Genomic DNA, 18,109 nt, shown 5'->3' with positions numbered 1-18,109 from the left:
ATTTAATACGCTCACACACATTCGTCCTCTCTCTCTCTCTCTCTCTCTCTCTCTCTCTCTCTCTCTCTCTCTCTCTCTCTCTCTCTCTCTCACACACACACACACACACACACACACTCACTGCCCCCCTCCCCTTCTCCTCCTGCTCTCCCATCCTCCCTCATATACTAGCCAACAATAACATACATTTCAAAGCGGCTAAATCTGGTTTAATTAGTGAGAGACTGGACGATCGAAAGCTTATTATTGGGAGAAACTCTCTCCACATGAAGTGTTTTGACAGTGCCATCGGGATTTGGCTTAGTGGCCCTCATGGATGGTGGCCCTTAATAGGTCCAGTTGAGTTCGGGGGTTGCTCCATCCCCACGAGTCGTCCTGACGTTTGAGAGCATAGACGACACCCATAGATGTGACCGAAGACTGTAGAAGCTGTCTGCCTTTTGTTTTGCGTGCTCGGTTTAAGTGACATAGCATTCCAGATGTTTAGTTTTAGTAAAGTTTTACTGCGCTCGCAACTGCATTAGGTCATATGAGCGCCAAGGGGTGGATGTCAACGGAGAAGTCTAAACGGGGAATATGGTTTACTCTGCTCGCCCTTCTAGTTCTAGCCTCAACAGCACAACGTCTGCTTCGACTGTCAAGGCACCCCGGAAATACCAGTTCACAAGTGAGTGACAAAAGGAGTAGAAGGAAAATGATGATAGTAAGGATGAGGAAAGAAAAGGCAGCAGTTCCTCCTATGTTGTTCCGACACAGTATGAGCATGACATTGACAAATCAGCCCATTAACAATTTTACTGTGAATAAGAACATATTAATATGTTAATATCCCACCTTTGGGAATTGCCCAACTAGACACTTCATTAAGTCAGTAGCACTTTCACGGATCTTGAAGAGGAGGGAGGAGCAGTTATAATTATATATAATGATGGCATTGTACGTGCTACCTGCAACGATTATACCTGTTCTCCAACCAAGAAAGTGGGGGCTCTCGTGGCCTAGAGGTTAAGGTGTTGGCCTCTCATTCAAAGGTCCCGGGTTCGAATCCGGGTAGGGACCGAAAAATTTTCTTCTCTAAAATTGTCTCCTTTCACCTCCTTTCCTGCTCTCTAGCAATGTTCTGTTGTGTGCTTTCAATTCCACTTTCTGCCCCCACCCCCTCACCTCCTTTGCCCCCTCCTCTGGGCTCCTGACTCTTTCTGCAGCCTTTCTACTGCTACTCCTTGGCTCCTACTTACTGCTGATCTACACCTAGCCTTCTCGGACAATGGCGAAAAATCTGGGAGGACTAATGTGCAAGTTGCGCACGTTAAAGATCCCTTGGTGGTCTAAAATCGATGAGAGTAGGCTTCGGCCGCCACCCGCAAATATTAGGTGTGTCCCGCGCGCTCATATGACCTATGAAGTTGCGAGCGCCGTAAAACATTTTACCAAAAAAACAACAACAAGAAAGTAAGTGCTAATTGGTAAAAATATTTTCGAGGAAGACCTGAAGCACAACCAAGAGCACAACTCTTCTCTCTTCGTAGATCAAACCAGAAATGTGCCTGCTACACCACGACTGACTTAACAGTGAATTATACAGCGGGCTTGTGGTGCTCTGGATGCTATCCTCGCTGAGCAATCCACCAGTTCACCTCACCTTCTTATATTCCCCATTGTGACTTTTTCTTGTGGAGGTATTCGAAAGACAAAGCCTACCGTACTCCGCACCTAAAGCGTAGTAAGCCTTCAGGATTTACGAGACAGAATTCACCGATAAGCGGGCGGACGTTCTGAGAGTAAACCAAATACATGTAACTGTAAGGGGATCTGTAACTGTGACATGGTTTGTCGATGCTGACTTCATCTACACTGCTTGGAGATACCACTTTGAAATTGATTAGCGGTTTTTTTGGGTTTTTTTTGCTTTTTTTTTGGGGGGGGGGGGTTCTTTCCAACTTTAATGTTTCACACAATTAAAACGAGGAACTGTCATCTTCATCATCCAGTGTCAGATCTGCAACAGACATCGGCGATCATGGTTTTCCATTCATTCCTTTGCTCGGATGCTCTCAAAAAAGCTACGTTTCCCTGATCTTTCCCTGTTACCCATTTGTTCAGGTTCCCTATGTATGTTGTTCTGGGCCTAACCCTGGAGGAACTGTAATGACAATTAAATAAAGGTAGCACGTGCAGTAAAGTCCACGAAATTTAAACACGTTAATCACAAATCTCGGGTATAATCTCGAATATAACGCTCGATCCCGTTTCAGTCCCTGTTTTCTTTGTTCCCGAACAACGGGCGGCAACATTCGAACCTTGAACAAATCCACTTTGCATCCTCAACTAAAGACATGGCTTTAATTACAGCCTTTTCTAACCGCGAGTAGGTGTTTCTTTATCATTGTTACAGTCAAAACGTGGTCCCTGTCTCACCACGAAAGGCTGTAGGAAAGGGGAGGGTGGGGTCAGGGAAGGGGGGTTGGGGAGTGATGCTGACCCGCAGAATTCTACACAAGTGTAGAATTCTGTGTGCTGATCGCACCGCTCGCCACGCGTGCCTAGTGTGCAACACAGAATTCTAAAACAAGTGTAGAATTCTGTGGTGTGCAATTAATATTATGCTGTGCGACGCTGCGGTGCGGATGGCACGGACGTAACTTTCTGTAAGCCACTGAAAAGAGACAAAAGGAATGAAGTTGGAGTCGGCTGTTCACACGTGAGATTTTCTTCTTTCTACTTTCATTCACCTTCTTTTTTTCACACCGTCAATCGGTGGCGTCGGTAGCCTAATGGTTAGGCTACCGGACTCCTAATCGTGAGATTGCGGATTCGGGGGTTCGAGCCCACAGAATTCTAACACTTAAGTGTAGAATTCTGTGTTCGAGCCTCAGCTCGGTCCGACGTTGTATCTGGCTCGGTCCTATCGGAGATGGACGTTAAACTAGGAGGTCCCGCCCCTTATATAACCTAATAGTGTTGATAGGGGCGTTGGTCCCATACCATTTTTTACACCGTCAACGCTTTCATCATGGGAGCCAAACACATCAATTGTGTTAATGTTCTTTTAAAAAAACTTCCCTTGATTGTCTCCCTATTTCTTTGTATCTGGGGCTCCCACGGACGTGACGAATTACGGAAATCTCGAACACTATAACCTATCCCCGACGAATTCGAGTTACCCGTGTTTGACAGTAGTTTCAATAAAAATGAGCCCACGATGAAAAAGAAACGCCTCAATTAGGCTATCAAAATTAAAAGATCAATAGTGAACCCTTCTGTACGGCTGTGAATGCTGGGCAATTACCAACAACAGTGAACATAAAACCGTCGAAGCATCAGAAATGTGATTTCTTAGAGAGCAGGTAGGAATTTCTTGGAACGAAAAATTTAAAAATCAAATAAGGCATTAGTGAGGAAACTGCACGTTGAGTGCTCTCCAATAAAAATAATTTTAGGAAGAGCACAAGCTAAATTCAGACTACAGACATAGAGACAGAGCTAGACCATCAATCGAAGGTTCAATTCGAGAGTCATATTATGCAATCAGTGATCGAATACACAATGCACACATAATATGCACATGTTGTAGGAGCGCACCTCTTCTTCGTGTATTTCATGTAATGCTTCTTGAGTGCTTGTATACTTGTGTAAGCTTGCACATGTATTTTGATTTTGAACGTCTTTTGTTACTTTACTTACTTTTACTTTTTCATCCTCTGCTGCCGTTAAGCGTCGAGGGGAGATGCAGTTTTCTATGGTAGGCCAGCTCCGCAGCTCTTTCAGTTGTGATGTTATGTTTTCTTAGAGTTTCCTTGACACCCTCGATCCCCCTTTTGCGTGGCCTTCCTCTTCCTTTATAGCCTGAGTGCCTGGTGTTGTAGGCTCTCGAGGCTGGATGGTCAGGTGACATGCGTAACAGGTGGCCAAACCATTTTATTTTCTGTATTTCTATGTAACACAGGCAGGACTCAGTGCTGATAGCTGCTCTTACTTCTTCATTTTTCTGCCTGTCTCGTCTAGTGATGTTGTTGAGTTCGGTAGTGTGATTTTGGAGGCTTTGTTGGTCATGATGAATTAGACATTGGTTGTCTGCGAACAGAAATTCATTTAAGTTTTCTGGGCTTTAGTTTGTGTCTTGCGTTAATTGTGACCATTTTTAAATATATTATTATTATAAACAGGAGGGGAGATAGAACGCATCCCTGCCGTACTCCAAATCTCACTTTGAAGTGTATTGCCTTCCTTCGTTCTTACTGAGCTTCTGCTGTTGGTATATAGAGCACTAACATTATCAAACATTTTTCCTTTGAGGCCACACTTTTCGAGTGTCTTCCAGAGTTTTGCATTGTTTACTCTGTCTAAAACCTTCTCCTGGTCTATAAAGACGATGTTGGACTGTCTTTTATTTCACATTTAAATAATTTTAAATTCTCCTGTGTTGAAAGATAACTGTATTGGGCATGTATAATAAATAGTTCAGATTTTCAGCGCTCAAATAACCGGAACAGTAAAAAAGGGTTAAAGTTAAGAATTTAAACTGAATTTAGTCCCTCTTTTCAAGCATTTTGGGTGACAAGTGTTGTGAGCACAGAATTCTGTGGTTGCGAGGCAAAACCTAAAATTGCCACAAGCCAATAGGCCGATGTACAATAGGCCTAAATTACCGACGAAAATTGGAAAAGACGCATTTGATCTGGGGAGAGCTCTTTTAACTTGCCAGTGTTGAATTTTGCACAACAACAAAAAATGGGTGGAAGGGAGGGTACATCTGCACCTTTTAAGTTTTTAATCAGGTATATGATGATAGAAGATGAATTTTTTTTAAAAGCTAAATTTTTAGCATGAATGTATACAAAAGACATTATTCTATAACTTTAAAGCTTCGCAAAACCTTTTCAATGGAACTGTTCACTCAAGCAAGTTAGTAATGGGAAATTTGGCAAGTTAAAACGAAATTCTCTGGCATACTGACAACAGCGGCGATTTCAAAATGGCTGCATCCGAAGGTAAACAACCAACAACGGAAGGCTTCGTTTTTTAATAATAAATAATGCCTAGAGCAGCACCATGTAGAACAAGCATGTAGTTATTACATGTTGTCTGCAAAATTGTATTGTTCATCTTTTGAGACCTAGAATCTAGATCTACGCCTACATTAGAAGAAGAAGTTCCGCAGAGTAGGGCTGGATCCTGCTCGTCAAAGGCCACCTCTATTCTCACCCAGAGTGAGAATAGTGCAGGCGAGTTTTGTGGCTATTCTCACCCGGTGCGCGTTCACCAAATTTTGCGTTCACCCTAAACCACAGAATGCTACACTGTGATCACAGAAAAATTGTAGAATTCTGTGCCGTGAACAGACGTTCCATTACAACTGTAGCCACATGCCGTTAAACTCGATGACGCATCTTTCTGATTGGCTGCTTATTTTAGTAATGTGATGTCATCACTTCCTGGGATACCCAAACATGGAACGACGTGTTTTCGGTAACATTTCGGATTTTCTAGATCTAGATCTAGATTCTAGAGATCTAGATTAGATCTAGATCTAGATCTAGATCTAGATTCCAGATTAGATCTAGATTCTAGATCTAGAACTAGATCTAGATCTATTATGCCTACCTGGACATGATGGAAGACCGCACGAAAATTGCCGTAAAGACGCAGGAGGACTAGATCTAGATAATATCTAGATCTAGAAATCTAGATCTAGATATTTAAATTTAGATCTACCCCCCCCCCCCCTCCTGCATTTTTAATCACTAATACATAAAAAAAAATAAACAACAACTTCAAAGTCAAAGCAACTCTACAAATTAGGCCTATAATTTATGGAACTGTTGGTCAGTCGGGAGGAGGAAAAGAGAAAAAAACAACTGTCCGGGACCGGAATCGAACCGCTCCAAAAGTCATTGCTCGACATCAAACGCAGACGCGCTATCAAATCAGCTATCAGAAATTCCGAGAAATTTGTGTAGATTAAGCATAATAATATACATAGACACTTCCATCTTTGGTGCCATGCGGTTGTCTATACTTAGATGTAGTCACGTGATCGGAGGGGTATCCAGTATCCTGGTCTGACGTCAAACAAGATGGGCGCCTTACCTAAAAATAGTTTGCATCATTTCTACTTTTAATCGCATGTACTGTAGCCTACTAAATGCGTACAATTTTGTCTCTGGGCAGTGGAGAGAGAGAGAGAAAGAGAGAGAGGAGTAGCGCGAGAATTTCCGGGCAAAACAAAATGGCGACCCGCGTAGGTCGGCTTGGTTCGGCTCGATTCGAAAAGTTAAATAGCCGTAGCATCTTTGTAGACAACCAAATTGATTTACTTTTGTGTTTTAACATCATTTTTTAACTTTGTTTTGGTCAATTTGATCGTCCACACCGATAGACAGTATTCAGAAAGAGACAGAGAGAGAGAGAAGAGGGGAGGAGTTGATCTTGCGAGAACTTCCGGGCGGGTGAGAATAGCCACTTTCCTCGTCAAATTTGAGAGTGGCGATTCGCGATTCAGTCGGCTTCAATGAATCGCGAGTACGCGAGCGCTCGTGGAACTGTGGCGGAACACTGACTGAAACAGTGTCATGTCAACGGAACAGTATCATATCAACGCCACTTGGCGAGCGCGAGTCCCACTCTTGTTGTTCCGCCATTCTCTCCGCCCCACACCCTTTTTTGTTGCGCTGCTTTATCAACTGACCTCAATTAGTTAGTGACCCCCATAAATCCCCCCCTCCCAAACCCCACCATTCGCTAAAACAATGGCTCCATAAAATTGCTTCTGTCTATTGGTTGGACCCCGTTCATTTTGTTTTAATAGGGGGGTTGGACTATACCATCTTTTGTAAAATAAGGGGAGCCATACTAAGTGTTCCGTTCCGTTCTTGCGCTCGTGACTCGACTCAGCAGTAGGTTAAACAAGCCACAAGGTGGTGACAGCGACAGGGGAGTGAATCGGGAATCGTTTGGCGATACTGTTCCGCGTTCCGCTAAAGTGAATCATGAATCGCGTTCCGCAGGAAAGAGTGGCGATTCAGTTCCGTTCTCGCGCTCGTGACCCAGCCCTACCGCAGAGGGCCGGCACGTACCGTGACAAGGTCCACTGAGCAAACTGACTATGTTAAGTTAGGGTTATATATAACATGGGTTAGGGATTAGGATAGGGGGCCTATCCTGCTCAAAATATCCCCTCTTTTGTGTGTTGTTGGTCGACCGGCCCTTTGCTGAACTCCTTCCTAAAAATCGATAGCGGATAGCGCAAAGATCTCTGAGAATATAACATTTAGAAATCTAGGTGATCTTATATTTTAACCCTCATCCTGCGGGAGCCGGGTTTATGTAGCCCGATAAGCCTATTTCGGCACCTCGCCTGCGTTCTGGTCCCGAGTCAGTGTAGCTCCTGGCTCAGCGCACGAGCAGCGCGCATCCTCTTACGTGTCATTCGGGTCCCGAGTCGGATCCCCATTCACGCAGGTCAAGTGTGTGTGCGTCAGTCTGCTTGAGTTTGTGTGCGTTTGTGGCCTTCTTCTAGAACCACCTGCGTTGGTTCGTAATCGAAGCATACGTCTCATTCAAAACATGCCAAGTTGATAGCTAGCTCTAGATGTTCGTCCAATGAAATTATAGAAGAAATTGACCCACTTAGACATGAGGAGCTCGAAAGGATAGTCAGGAAACAAGACTTCCATTTTTCTATACAAAATATTTCAAATGAGCTTGATTTTGTATGAAATGATACTACCTGATAAAAAATGAGCTTGTTTGATAGTTTTGAATACCCTTGTGCAGGTACAAAGAACAATTTGAGTGTAAAACATTCGGAAATTGACATAAATTATCCCTTTTCGAACCTCAGGTCAGTCATAACAACAAGAGCGTCCAGAAAGGTTATTCAAATGGGCGTAACTACTCGTAATGTCTTATCAGCCTGTGAGAGGGGGTTATTCATGTGTTTGTAACACTTTATAAATAGAAAGCTATGAAGGATAGAGCGTTATTTTCATCATCAGTCAACACACTCCCGCGGTATTCATGGCTAAAACACACGTTTCCCGGCGCGCGCGCGCTGTACACCAACAGTACACACTGAGTGACCCCGGCGGCCTGCCCGGCACGTCCGACATAATCGGTTGCTGATAAGATACGCATCTGGGCACAGACGCAGGATAAGAGTTAACACGTTAAATTCTTCAATTGAGGACTTCCGTAACGAGCGACCACTTTTAAATCTAGATCTAGATTCTAGATCTAGATTATACTCATCAATGGCTTCCTAAATCATGATAGAAGACCAAAAACCAATGTTATACCATCTGTCCATGACAAAATTACGGTAGTTTGCGCATTTTAAGGCCCAGTTCAAAGTTTTGAAGATCTGAGTCGGGGATTAGATCTAGTAGACTTTCGGAATTTAACGTGCTAAAGTATAAGATCACCGAAATCTAATCTAGGCGCTTTTTCGGTAGTTCCCACCCCGCAATTGTTATTCGCCGATTTTGGCCCAAGAGTAGGGGGGTGCCCCCCTGACCCAATAAAAAATGATGCCCCCCTGAATTTTACCACAATTTAATGTTTTGCAGTTGTTAGGTTTGATATATTAGCTTGCCGCGAATCATACGTATAGAGATCTCGATGTAGGTCAGGCTCAAATAAGGGGATGGGAACTACCGAAAAAGCACCGAAATCTAGATCTAGAATCTAGATCTAAAATCAAGATTGTAAATACTTGGTACGTGACTCTTACTTGAAATTATCTCCCAAACCCTCACACTGGAGTGAAATAACCTTGCTTTGATAAATTGATGGTTTTTATTTCAGCATTCTAGGGTTCAACAGTATAATAATAATGGGTGTTTCGCGAAAATGGGCTTCTGTGGCGATCACCCGGAAAGTTCCTCCTTTTTAAGAATTCTGAGTTGAGACCCATGAGAATCTAATCGAAGTGACTATTTCTCCGAACATTCGGGAAAATAAACTTGAACTCTATTTCTCCGAAGTCAAATTCAATTTCTAGAGCTAGCTAGAGATTTTTAAATGTCTGAATATTCAGATACTTCAGTTGTGGTTGGGGTAACGTTCCCAGACTACTTCATTTGAAAATACCTTCAAAAGGTATTGCGAGAAAACAAGACTGATCGACCTTGGCAGTAACGTATTATGCATTTTTAGCCATCCAGCAAAAAATAAAATCCTTCCATGTTGAAAAAAAAATCCCTCCACGCCCCACGCCCCCATGCCCCGTTTACACCTTAGGCCTACACACACACACACACACACACACATGATACACACATGCACCACACACACACACACATACACACATGCACACTCTCACACACACAAACACACACACACACACTCACATACACACATACACTCACACACACACAGACCACTCCATTCGCAATTATTATCAACAAATCACTAAACGGAAACGGTTCAGAGAAATACAGTTCAAGTTTATTTTCCCGAACGTTAGGAGAAATAGAGCCGGCCAATTATAATCATCTAGACTAGATCTAAATCTAGATCTGTAGGACGATTGTTAAGATTCCCGCGTTTAATTCCAATTTGCGTTTTTCATAGATAGCCTCAGACATGTTTCGCTTTTATTGTCCCTCGGCCTAACCCTAACCCTAATCCTGACCCTAGTAACCCTAACCATGACCCTAACGCAAATCGGAATTAAACGCGTGAATCTTAACAATCGCCGTCTATTGACCCTAACTCTGATCTAGATATCTAGAAATCAAGATCCATATTCTAGTTAGTCTATCTAGATCTTGATAGTAGTCTAGATTTAGAGATATATAGAACCTCAGTTTCAAGTTTGTGCTACTACTGCTACCTCTAGACTTGACTATAGGCCTACTGTTCAGACCACCACTACCACTATCATCACAATAGCTAGTAATAGAATAGTAGTTAGTTAGGCGAACCTCATAGTAAAACTCGATCTAGAGTACACTTAGTACTAGACTAGAGATCTTGATCTAGTAGTAGTAGTAGTAGTAGATCTAAGTGTACATGATGTAATGTCCAAAACCATCAGGCAAACCATCTCTATTGCCTTAGTAATTAGGAAACCTGGCAACTGGTAACCACTTGCAACTCGTAACCAAGCCGCGTAAGTGGTTACCTAATTGTTGTCTTAGATACAATCATCATAGAATTCAGAGAGAAGAGAATTTTCAGTAATAAAGCATACGTCCACCGGTACAGTCGTGTCTCTCCTGCTGCTTTCAATGTCTGTCTGGATCTTGATGTTATGATTGTGATGTCTAGACAGTACACATGATACCCTACAGTGGTTTGAATTCAAACCGAGCAGTTGTTGTTCGAAAACAGCATTCAGTAAATGAATAGGAGAAAGTTTAATAATACCCCCCCCCCCCCCCCCCCCCCCCCACCTACTTTGTCTTTGTAATAATACTGCCAATTAGGCAGCTGAAATGCTTCCCATTTCTCAACCCCAACTGAAAAGAATTTTGAGGGTTATGAATACATGACACTATCTTGATCAAATCTTGACTAACAACCATCAAGTATTGCAAATCATCAAGCCAATGTTGTGCTTCAATTCAAGATGGTGAAACAGTCCCTGAGAAAGAGAGGAATGCGCATTGTGCTGATTGTGGGCTTTTGGATTTAAACCTTTTTAAAATTAAATGTTTACTTTTCAGTTTCAGAATATGAACCATTGGATTCATGCAAGAAATCTCACATCGAAGAAGATTTGGTACCTGGACTTGATGATGCCATTGTTAAAACGGCTAAGATGAGGAGAAAACAGCCACCAAAGTGTAGAAAAGTAGCCAGAAAAACTGCCAACAATGTTGTTCAATACTATGTGAGTTCATTCTCAAGTTTTATTAGCAACTCATTTTTTAAAGCATTTTACTGCTTCTAGAGTTCCAATTTTTTTGGTCATGATCTGGAAAAACATACATTTCTTCATGGATAGCTTACAATTCTCATCTTTGCTGCCAAGACTACCGCCATTGGTAATAATTCCATCTCTCTTTCTCTCTCTCTCACACTCATCATTTTGTAGCAACTGTGTGTTCAGTATTCACACTGCTGAATTTCTGTGTCTCTATTTGTTCTTGTTGTCTTGGAAATAGTCATTTTACTGTGGATCCATCTTTGACATAGATTTAGATGGCAACGGTCACTTAGCATTGTTATTTTTGTGTATAATTAGTAGGTTTTTACCAGCACAGGTGGGTGAGTGGCGAAGGGGGGACTGAAATGCATAAAACATTCTACTTTTGATTTACAGTGGAACTCGGATTTAATGAGAACTCTGATTCAACGAGAACTCTGATTCAACGAGATGAAAAAGATTCCCCCCTTTTTTTTTTCTTTAAAATCAATAAAAACAACCCGGATTCAACGAGCACTTAAATCAGCGAGCTCGGATTCAACGAGGTCTCTTCCAGGGTGAACAGCCCCCGCAGACCTGGCGTTGATCATTTTTTTTCTCCCAGAACGAACTTTATCTAGATCTATTCCCAGAAACCTTCCGTTGCACCTGCATCGTGAACCATTATTCACTTAACCCATTGTATGCGACCAATCAGCTACCTTTTTTCATACCGATACATGCATTGTTGGCACTCGCACATCTCTACTCTGGTGTGTGTCGGGGTTGGATGGGCGGCCTGCACATGTTTTGCTGTGTGTGCGTGTTGGGGAGAAAGGGGGGGGGGGCACTAGCTGTCCGGGCGTTTAAGTTTAACGTCGCAGATACAAACGCGTCACAGTCTTTTTTTCCCTTGGCAACTGATCATTATTACAATGATAAGCTAGTCTTGATGTACAGTAGATCTATGTAAGGAATTGTGCGCTGGCTTATGGAATCAAAAGTTGCCGGTTTGCTAGGCTCTACACAGCAACACGTTTAGAAGGTAAACAATTGAGGTGACACAAGCGTGTGCATTTGAACGAATCTGTCTTTTTTTTAAAACGCAGCTCATAATATGCAGGCATTTCAGGCACTACTTGTGCCTTCTCTTTACACATTATTTGCTCAGTGTCTGTAATTATCTACACAAAACCTCGTGTTTGCTATAACAAACACTCGGATTCAACAAGATTTTAGGTCAGGCCCGGCGACCTCGTTGAATCCGAGTTCCACTGTATAATGTTTTGTCAGGCGTGTGTAACACATTTGAATGCTGTAGAAAACTAGAAACCCCTAGGATTAATGATTTTAAAGTCAAATGATCAGCTGTCCTAGAAAAATTTATCATACATACTTGTTCATCAAATCACTAGTTTGGCTCTCAGAAAGTTTGGTGTTATCTATGCATATTTTTCCAAGTTGCAATAGATGACAGGCAATTTGGGATGGTTACTTGGAAAGCTGTATGGCTGAGTATAGCTGAGTGCTGTTTTCTATGACTAGATCTATCACCAACAGTTTCCTCTTATTCTCTGTTCCTGACATTGACATATTATTAGTGCATCAGTACATAGCCGTTAGCTGACAAAACGCCTTTTTTGTGTGTTCACGGCAGTTTAGAGAAAAAGAGGGATTTTTGTCAGCATAACCATTGAAAAATAAAGTTCTTTCCGAAAATTGAATTCAAATGTATTAAAAAATTAGTCACAATTTCACTTTGACTTTTTCACACAAGTAGGGTAATTGATCATGCTTTCGATTTAGCAAATAAAAAATTTTGGCACCAAAATGAAAAATGACTTTTGTCAGCTTACAACAGTACAGTAATTTAGTCTTTCTGCTTTTTTCCACCACTCAAACGCAAATGTGTCATGGAACAGTGGCCCTAAGTACAGGATATACTGGCAAAATTGTCTAAGATGGCTGCCCATTATCAAGAAGAAAAATGGGTGTCTTACTCTTAGACAAGTGGATGTCTTACTCAGTGTCATCGTAATGGAATCAAAAAGGCGAAGGGGAAGTGGCTGTTTGTACAAGTGATTGTCGTATACAAGTGACTGTTAGAGCAGGTTGGACAGTATTCATTTATATACGTAAATGGCTTTATACAATGAAAATTGAAACTCTGCTCTTTTCCAGTTCACAAATAATCTGCAGGAAAAAAAAGTATGTCCGTTTCTATCAACAGAGCCGTGTACACATCAAAACTGATCGCAGTGATGAGGGTCAGGAGAAGTTTGCTCAGGAAAATGCTGCAATATGGACAGAGATTAAGCTTGATGTCCTTAAAGATCTGAATTCCATGTCCTCAGTAAGTTCCTTGTATTTTAAACCTTTAATTTGTCTGTTTTGAAGACCAAATCCGTTTAAGTTGCATACAAAGAAATCCTCTGTATGTGTTCATAACTTTTCCCCCTGCCCAAGTAAATTTTGGAACTTTCAAATTAGAATTTATATGTAGGTGGTTGGCGGGTACTCTGGTGTGGTTTGCTCTTTCTTTCTTATCAAACATCCATCTCAGAATACCTGAAATCATCCATGCATTTACAGAGGATACGTCTTTTGGATTAATGATTTAGTCAAGTGGTCAGATGCGCTCGAAGAACTTATGATAATGTACTTGTTTATTGAATTACTAAAGAATAGTTTGTCAGAATGTCTAATGTCATCTATGCTTAAACTGAGTTGCAATAGGTGACAGGTAGTTGGGAGTGGTTGCTTGGAAAGCCACATGGCTGAGAACTCTTCCCTATGACTATCACCAACAGTTTTCTCTTATCTGTTCTCAACAGTACAGTGAGTCGATCTCTCTGCTTTTTTCTATCACTCATAAAAGTCTCATTCAACACCCTGCAGACATAATGGCGATCAGGAAATCTTTTATAAAACAAGTCACGTTTCGTTACACTATCACGCACACACACACACATACATACGCACACACACACACATATATCATCATGGGAGGTGACAGTAATTACAAAGATATCAAAGAAGTGAAATGTTTGTGTCCCTTTCCCCCTTTGTACGGCTTTACAAAAAAACTCTGTGTAAGTGCAGGCTTATGAGTCCCCCCGAGCACAGTGTTTTTATGCCGAGACAACTGTATCTGATACAGAATGATGCAGAACTCTTGATAAACCTATAGGATTAATGATTTTGTAAAGTAATCAGCTGCGTTTGAAGAGCGTCTAGTTTAACATTCTTGTTCAACTATAATCAGAAAGAAAACCTCACCGGGGCGGTGCCACTGACTGAAGTGTATTTAGGCCATTTCCAAAAGAGGGACATTAACTTGTTCTTATGTACAGTAGAACTGTAAATGGACTGATTCAACAACGCCATGCTCATTACTGTGCCTGAACTGCAACAGGGAACTGCTGCTTTTTCTTTCCTAATCCTTACTCTCGTCGTTTTCCCTCTACTTCTTTTGTATGTTTGTCATACTCTTGTGACCCGCTATTTCCTGGGTGCCTTGATATTCGAAACTGACTTTGTGCTGTTGAAGCTAGAGAGGTGAGCAGAGTAAGCCTGATTCCCTGTAAGGACTTCTCTGTTGACACCCACTCCTTGGCCAGGGTTGGGTTGATTTAAATCAGGTTGATTTAAATCAGTTAATTTTTTAAATTTAAATCAACTTGATTTTTTAAATAAAAATCAGTGATTTAAATCACTTTTTTTAAAAATTATTTTTATTCGGTTTTTACACATTTCAACATTCAGAATTCCTTTCCTTGGTTTCATAAAACAGATATAAGGTTCAGTAGACTAATATAATCATGCTTAAAAGTCTGATTTCCCCCCTTTCACTGTAAAATAATACAGTATTCAATTTACTTTTTTTTCCATAATTGAAATCAGAGCTGGGTTGATTTAAATCAGTTGATTTTAAATTTTTAAAAATCAATTTGATTAAAAAAATAAAAATCGGTGATTTAAATCACTTTTCAAAAAAATGTATTCAGTTTTTACATATTTAAACTTTCAGAATTCCTTTCCTTGGTTTTATTTTAAACGGATATAAGGTTTAGTAGACTAATATAATCATGCTTAAAAGTCTGCTTTCCCCCCTGTCACTGTAAAATAATACAGTTCTCAATTTACTTTTTTTCATAATTGAAAACCAGGGTTGGGTTGATTTAAATCAGTTGATTTCTAAAAATTTTTAATCAATTTGATTTAAAAAAATAAAACTCAGTGATTTAAATCACTTTAAAAAAATGTTTTCTGTTTTTACATCTTTAAACATTCAGAATTCCTTTCCTTGGTTTTATAAAACAGATATAAGATTTAGTAGACTAAAATTGCTTAAAAGTCTGCTTCCCCCCCTGTCACTGTAAGTAGTAAAATAATACAGTATTCAATTTACTTTTTTTTTCATAATTGAAATTAGCATTTTCTTTTTCTTTTTAGACAAACACAAGCGCGTGCTCACACACACACTGTAATAAAAATAAAATGCAAGTTTATCTATGCATAATTACCCCCCCCCCCCCCCCCTTCCTTTTAGACTGACATTTTCTTCATTTTTTGTCTGCAGCCATAATTCACTGATATAGCAGATTAAGGCTTTCTAAAATTGCAGTTGCTTAAATTAATCATTAGTTAAAATAAAGACAATGCATTTTGCACTAAAAGAACATACTTTTAGCCACCAAAAATCCCAAACTGTGTCGACATTTTTTAAAAAATAAAAAAAATCCTATTTAAATTTAAAAAATCTGATTTAAATAAAAAAAATCGATTTTTTTATCAAAAAAATCACCAACCCTGTCCTTGGCTTTATATGACCTGTGCAGTTGCGAGTGCCGTAACACCTCTACTAAAAGTAAAAACTAAACAAAACAAAAGTTGCCTTTGCTTAAATGTCATCAGATTTGGCAATACTTTTTTACTCTTTATAATAGCTTTTTATTCAGGATCCTTTCCCACAATTATGACAATAAGCTTATCAACACCTCTCAGCTGTGTAAGTTTGTTTTGCAATCGTTCATATTTTCAAAATCAACTGACCTGCATTCAGATGATCATCAGAACGGTTTGACTCAAGTATTAGAATATCTTAAAGTGCTCTTTTCGAATTATTTTTGCAAGGGAAGTAGGGACGTCCCTGTGATTATGATTAAAATAACGCAGTTCATGTTTTAGAGGAACCACTTCAATTTCATCAAAAGGGGAATTCCCATGGGCGGGTTGCAACGGACGAATTGTGAACACGGGGAATAACTGCACTATATAAAATGTGTCAAAAAGTGGTGTTAATAGGTTCTACACTCCCTGCGAAACAGCTGATATTTTTTGTTGTTGTTGAGTTCTTGAGTTTATGATCTTGATTTTTCATGGGAAAAAATTATCAGTATTGTGTGGATCTGTTCTTTTTCACTGGAACAATTTTTATTCTTTATTCCTATTTTTATGATTAGTCTCACTTGCTATACAAGTAGTCAAGCAGCTGATGGAAGGCAAAGTATTGCCTTTATCTAACCAAATTGCTACCTTGGAATTACAAAGTTCTTTCTGTTCAATACCTAGTTTTGAAAAATTTGATGTAAAAAAATTTGAGTTTCCTGACATGTCAAGCTTTTTTAAAGAGCAATTTTTTGAATATCTTGTTAACGACTCCGAATAATCTTATGATTTTAATAGAGTAAAGAGAACATTTGTTTTCCGATCTCATGGTCTTAGTAACTCAAAATGGCCAAAAATGTCAAATAGAATTTTGTAATTCTAACATAGCGAAATGTTTACGTTCATGTATAGTGTCAGCGGTTTTGTAGTCTAGCAGCATGCACTGTGAAATTGGCACGTCATGAACCTCTTTTAATTAACTAAGTCATCATCATAGAGTAATTTGCCTTAGATGGTTGCTGTAGTGTAGACCACAGTATACTTGGTTCTGCTCTGACCACAACTATATAAAGTATAATATAAAATTCATCGTTTGGTTTTCAAATTTCCCCCCGAAATTCTGGTTTTCTTGATGGTTGTTGATGGTTGTAACATCCATGTATTTTCATCTGTTGTGTTTTTTTTGCCAAATTAGAAAAAAAAATTTTGGTGATGTTTTTTTTAATAGTCAAAATGGCTTTAATTTTAACATTGTACCGTTTGTCATTTTTAAAACTCAGGCTACCATGAACAGTGTTGCAGAAGAAAGACATGAACTTCTCAAGGCTCGCCGTTTATGCAGAGGCAAGGAGAAACCTGCCAGAGGGTGTGCAAGGCAGAGGAAATTTCCGAAAGTGAACTCGGCACATTTCTACAACCCTGATTTTATCATTGATCAGAATGACATCGCTTGACAATGATGTCTTATTCTTTTGACTTACTGACTTAATAATTTACTCATTACAAATGTACATAATGACATTAGAATAAAAAGTTGTAGCCCATTATGTGTGACTTTATTTGTTTTGTAAATTTTAGACATGTGTATATTTTTCAAGTTGAATGACTTTTTGGCTTTTCTGTGCTATAATTTCTCCATTAACACTTTCCAATCTAGATACATTTCTCTGTGTGTTTGTTTTTGTAGTTATAAGGTGAAAAGTTTATCTTTTTTAAAATTACGTTTCTCTGACTTATCTGTTCAGTTCGGGGATGGTTGTAATTTAAAAGACGAGGGTGTGTGACAGATCATTGGATACAGAAATACCTAGGATAACATAAGTGGGAAGAGATATACAGTCCGTGGCGGCTTTAAAGCACGTTTCGGCAGGGTTGGGTTGATTTAAATCAGTTGATTTTTAAAATTTAAATCAGCTTGATTTTTAAAATAAAAATCAGTGATTTAAATCACTTTAAAAAAATGTATTTTTATTCAGTTTTTAACATATTTCAACATTTAGAATTCCTTTCCTTGGTTTCATAAAACAGATATAAGGTTTAGTAGACTAGATCTAATATAATCATGCTTAAATATCTGCTTTCCCCCCTTCCACTGTAAAATAATATAGTATTCAATTTACTTTTTTTTTCCATAATTGAAATCAGAGCTGGGTTGATTTAAATCAGTTGATTTTTTAATATTTTAATCAACTTGATTTTTAAAATAAAAATCTGATTTAAATCACTTTTAAAAAAATGTATTCAGTTTTTACATATATATATTTAAACATTCAGAATTCCTTTCCTTGGTTTTATTAAACAGATATAAGGTTTAGTAGACTAATATAATCATGCTTAAAAGTCTGCTTTCCCCCTGTCACTGTAAAT

General features: G+C 39.5%; 1 protein-coding gene across 3 annotated transcripts; it reads left to right on the top strand.

Moving 5' to 3' along the window:
- Window positions 1-204: 204 nt before the first annotated feature.
- On the top strand, window positions 205-17,289 carry LOC101845392. 3 transcript variants are annotated; one of them, XM_005094355.3, is made up of 4 exons: window positions 205-667; window positions 10,671-10,837; window positions 13,083-13,205; window positions 17,023-17,289. In XM_005094355.3, exons 1-4 carry the CDS (start codon window positions 577-579, stop codon window positions 17,194-17,196), a joined length of 555 nt encoding a protein of 184 aa, XP_005094412.1. In that variant the 5' UTR covers window positions 205-576; the 3' UTR covers window positions 17,197-17,289. The 3 variants fall into 3 exon arrangements, with proteins under 3 accessions (XP_005094412.1, XP_005094413.1, XP_012935742.1); XM_005094356.3 differs by lacking the exon at window positions 205-667 and adding an exon at window positions 4,900-4,991; XM_013080288.2 differs by lacking the exon at window positions 205-667 and adding an exon at window positions 5,433-5,469.
- The last annotated feature ends 820 nt before the right edge of the window (window positions 17,290-18,109 follow it).

This window comes from Aplysia californica, unplaced genomic scaffold (genome assembly GCF_000002075.1).
Source record: "Aplysia californica isolate F4 #8 unplaced genomic scaffold, AplCal3.0 scaffold00080, whole genome shotgun sequence".
In the NCBI taxonomy this organism is placed as follows: Eukaryota; Metazoa; Mollusca; class Gastropoda; order Aplysiida; family Aplysiidae; genus Aplysia; species Aplysia californica.
Note: the sequence above shows the minus strand (reverse complement) of the source record. Positions and strands in the feature narration are given on the sequence as shown.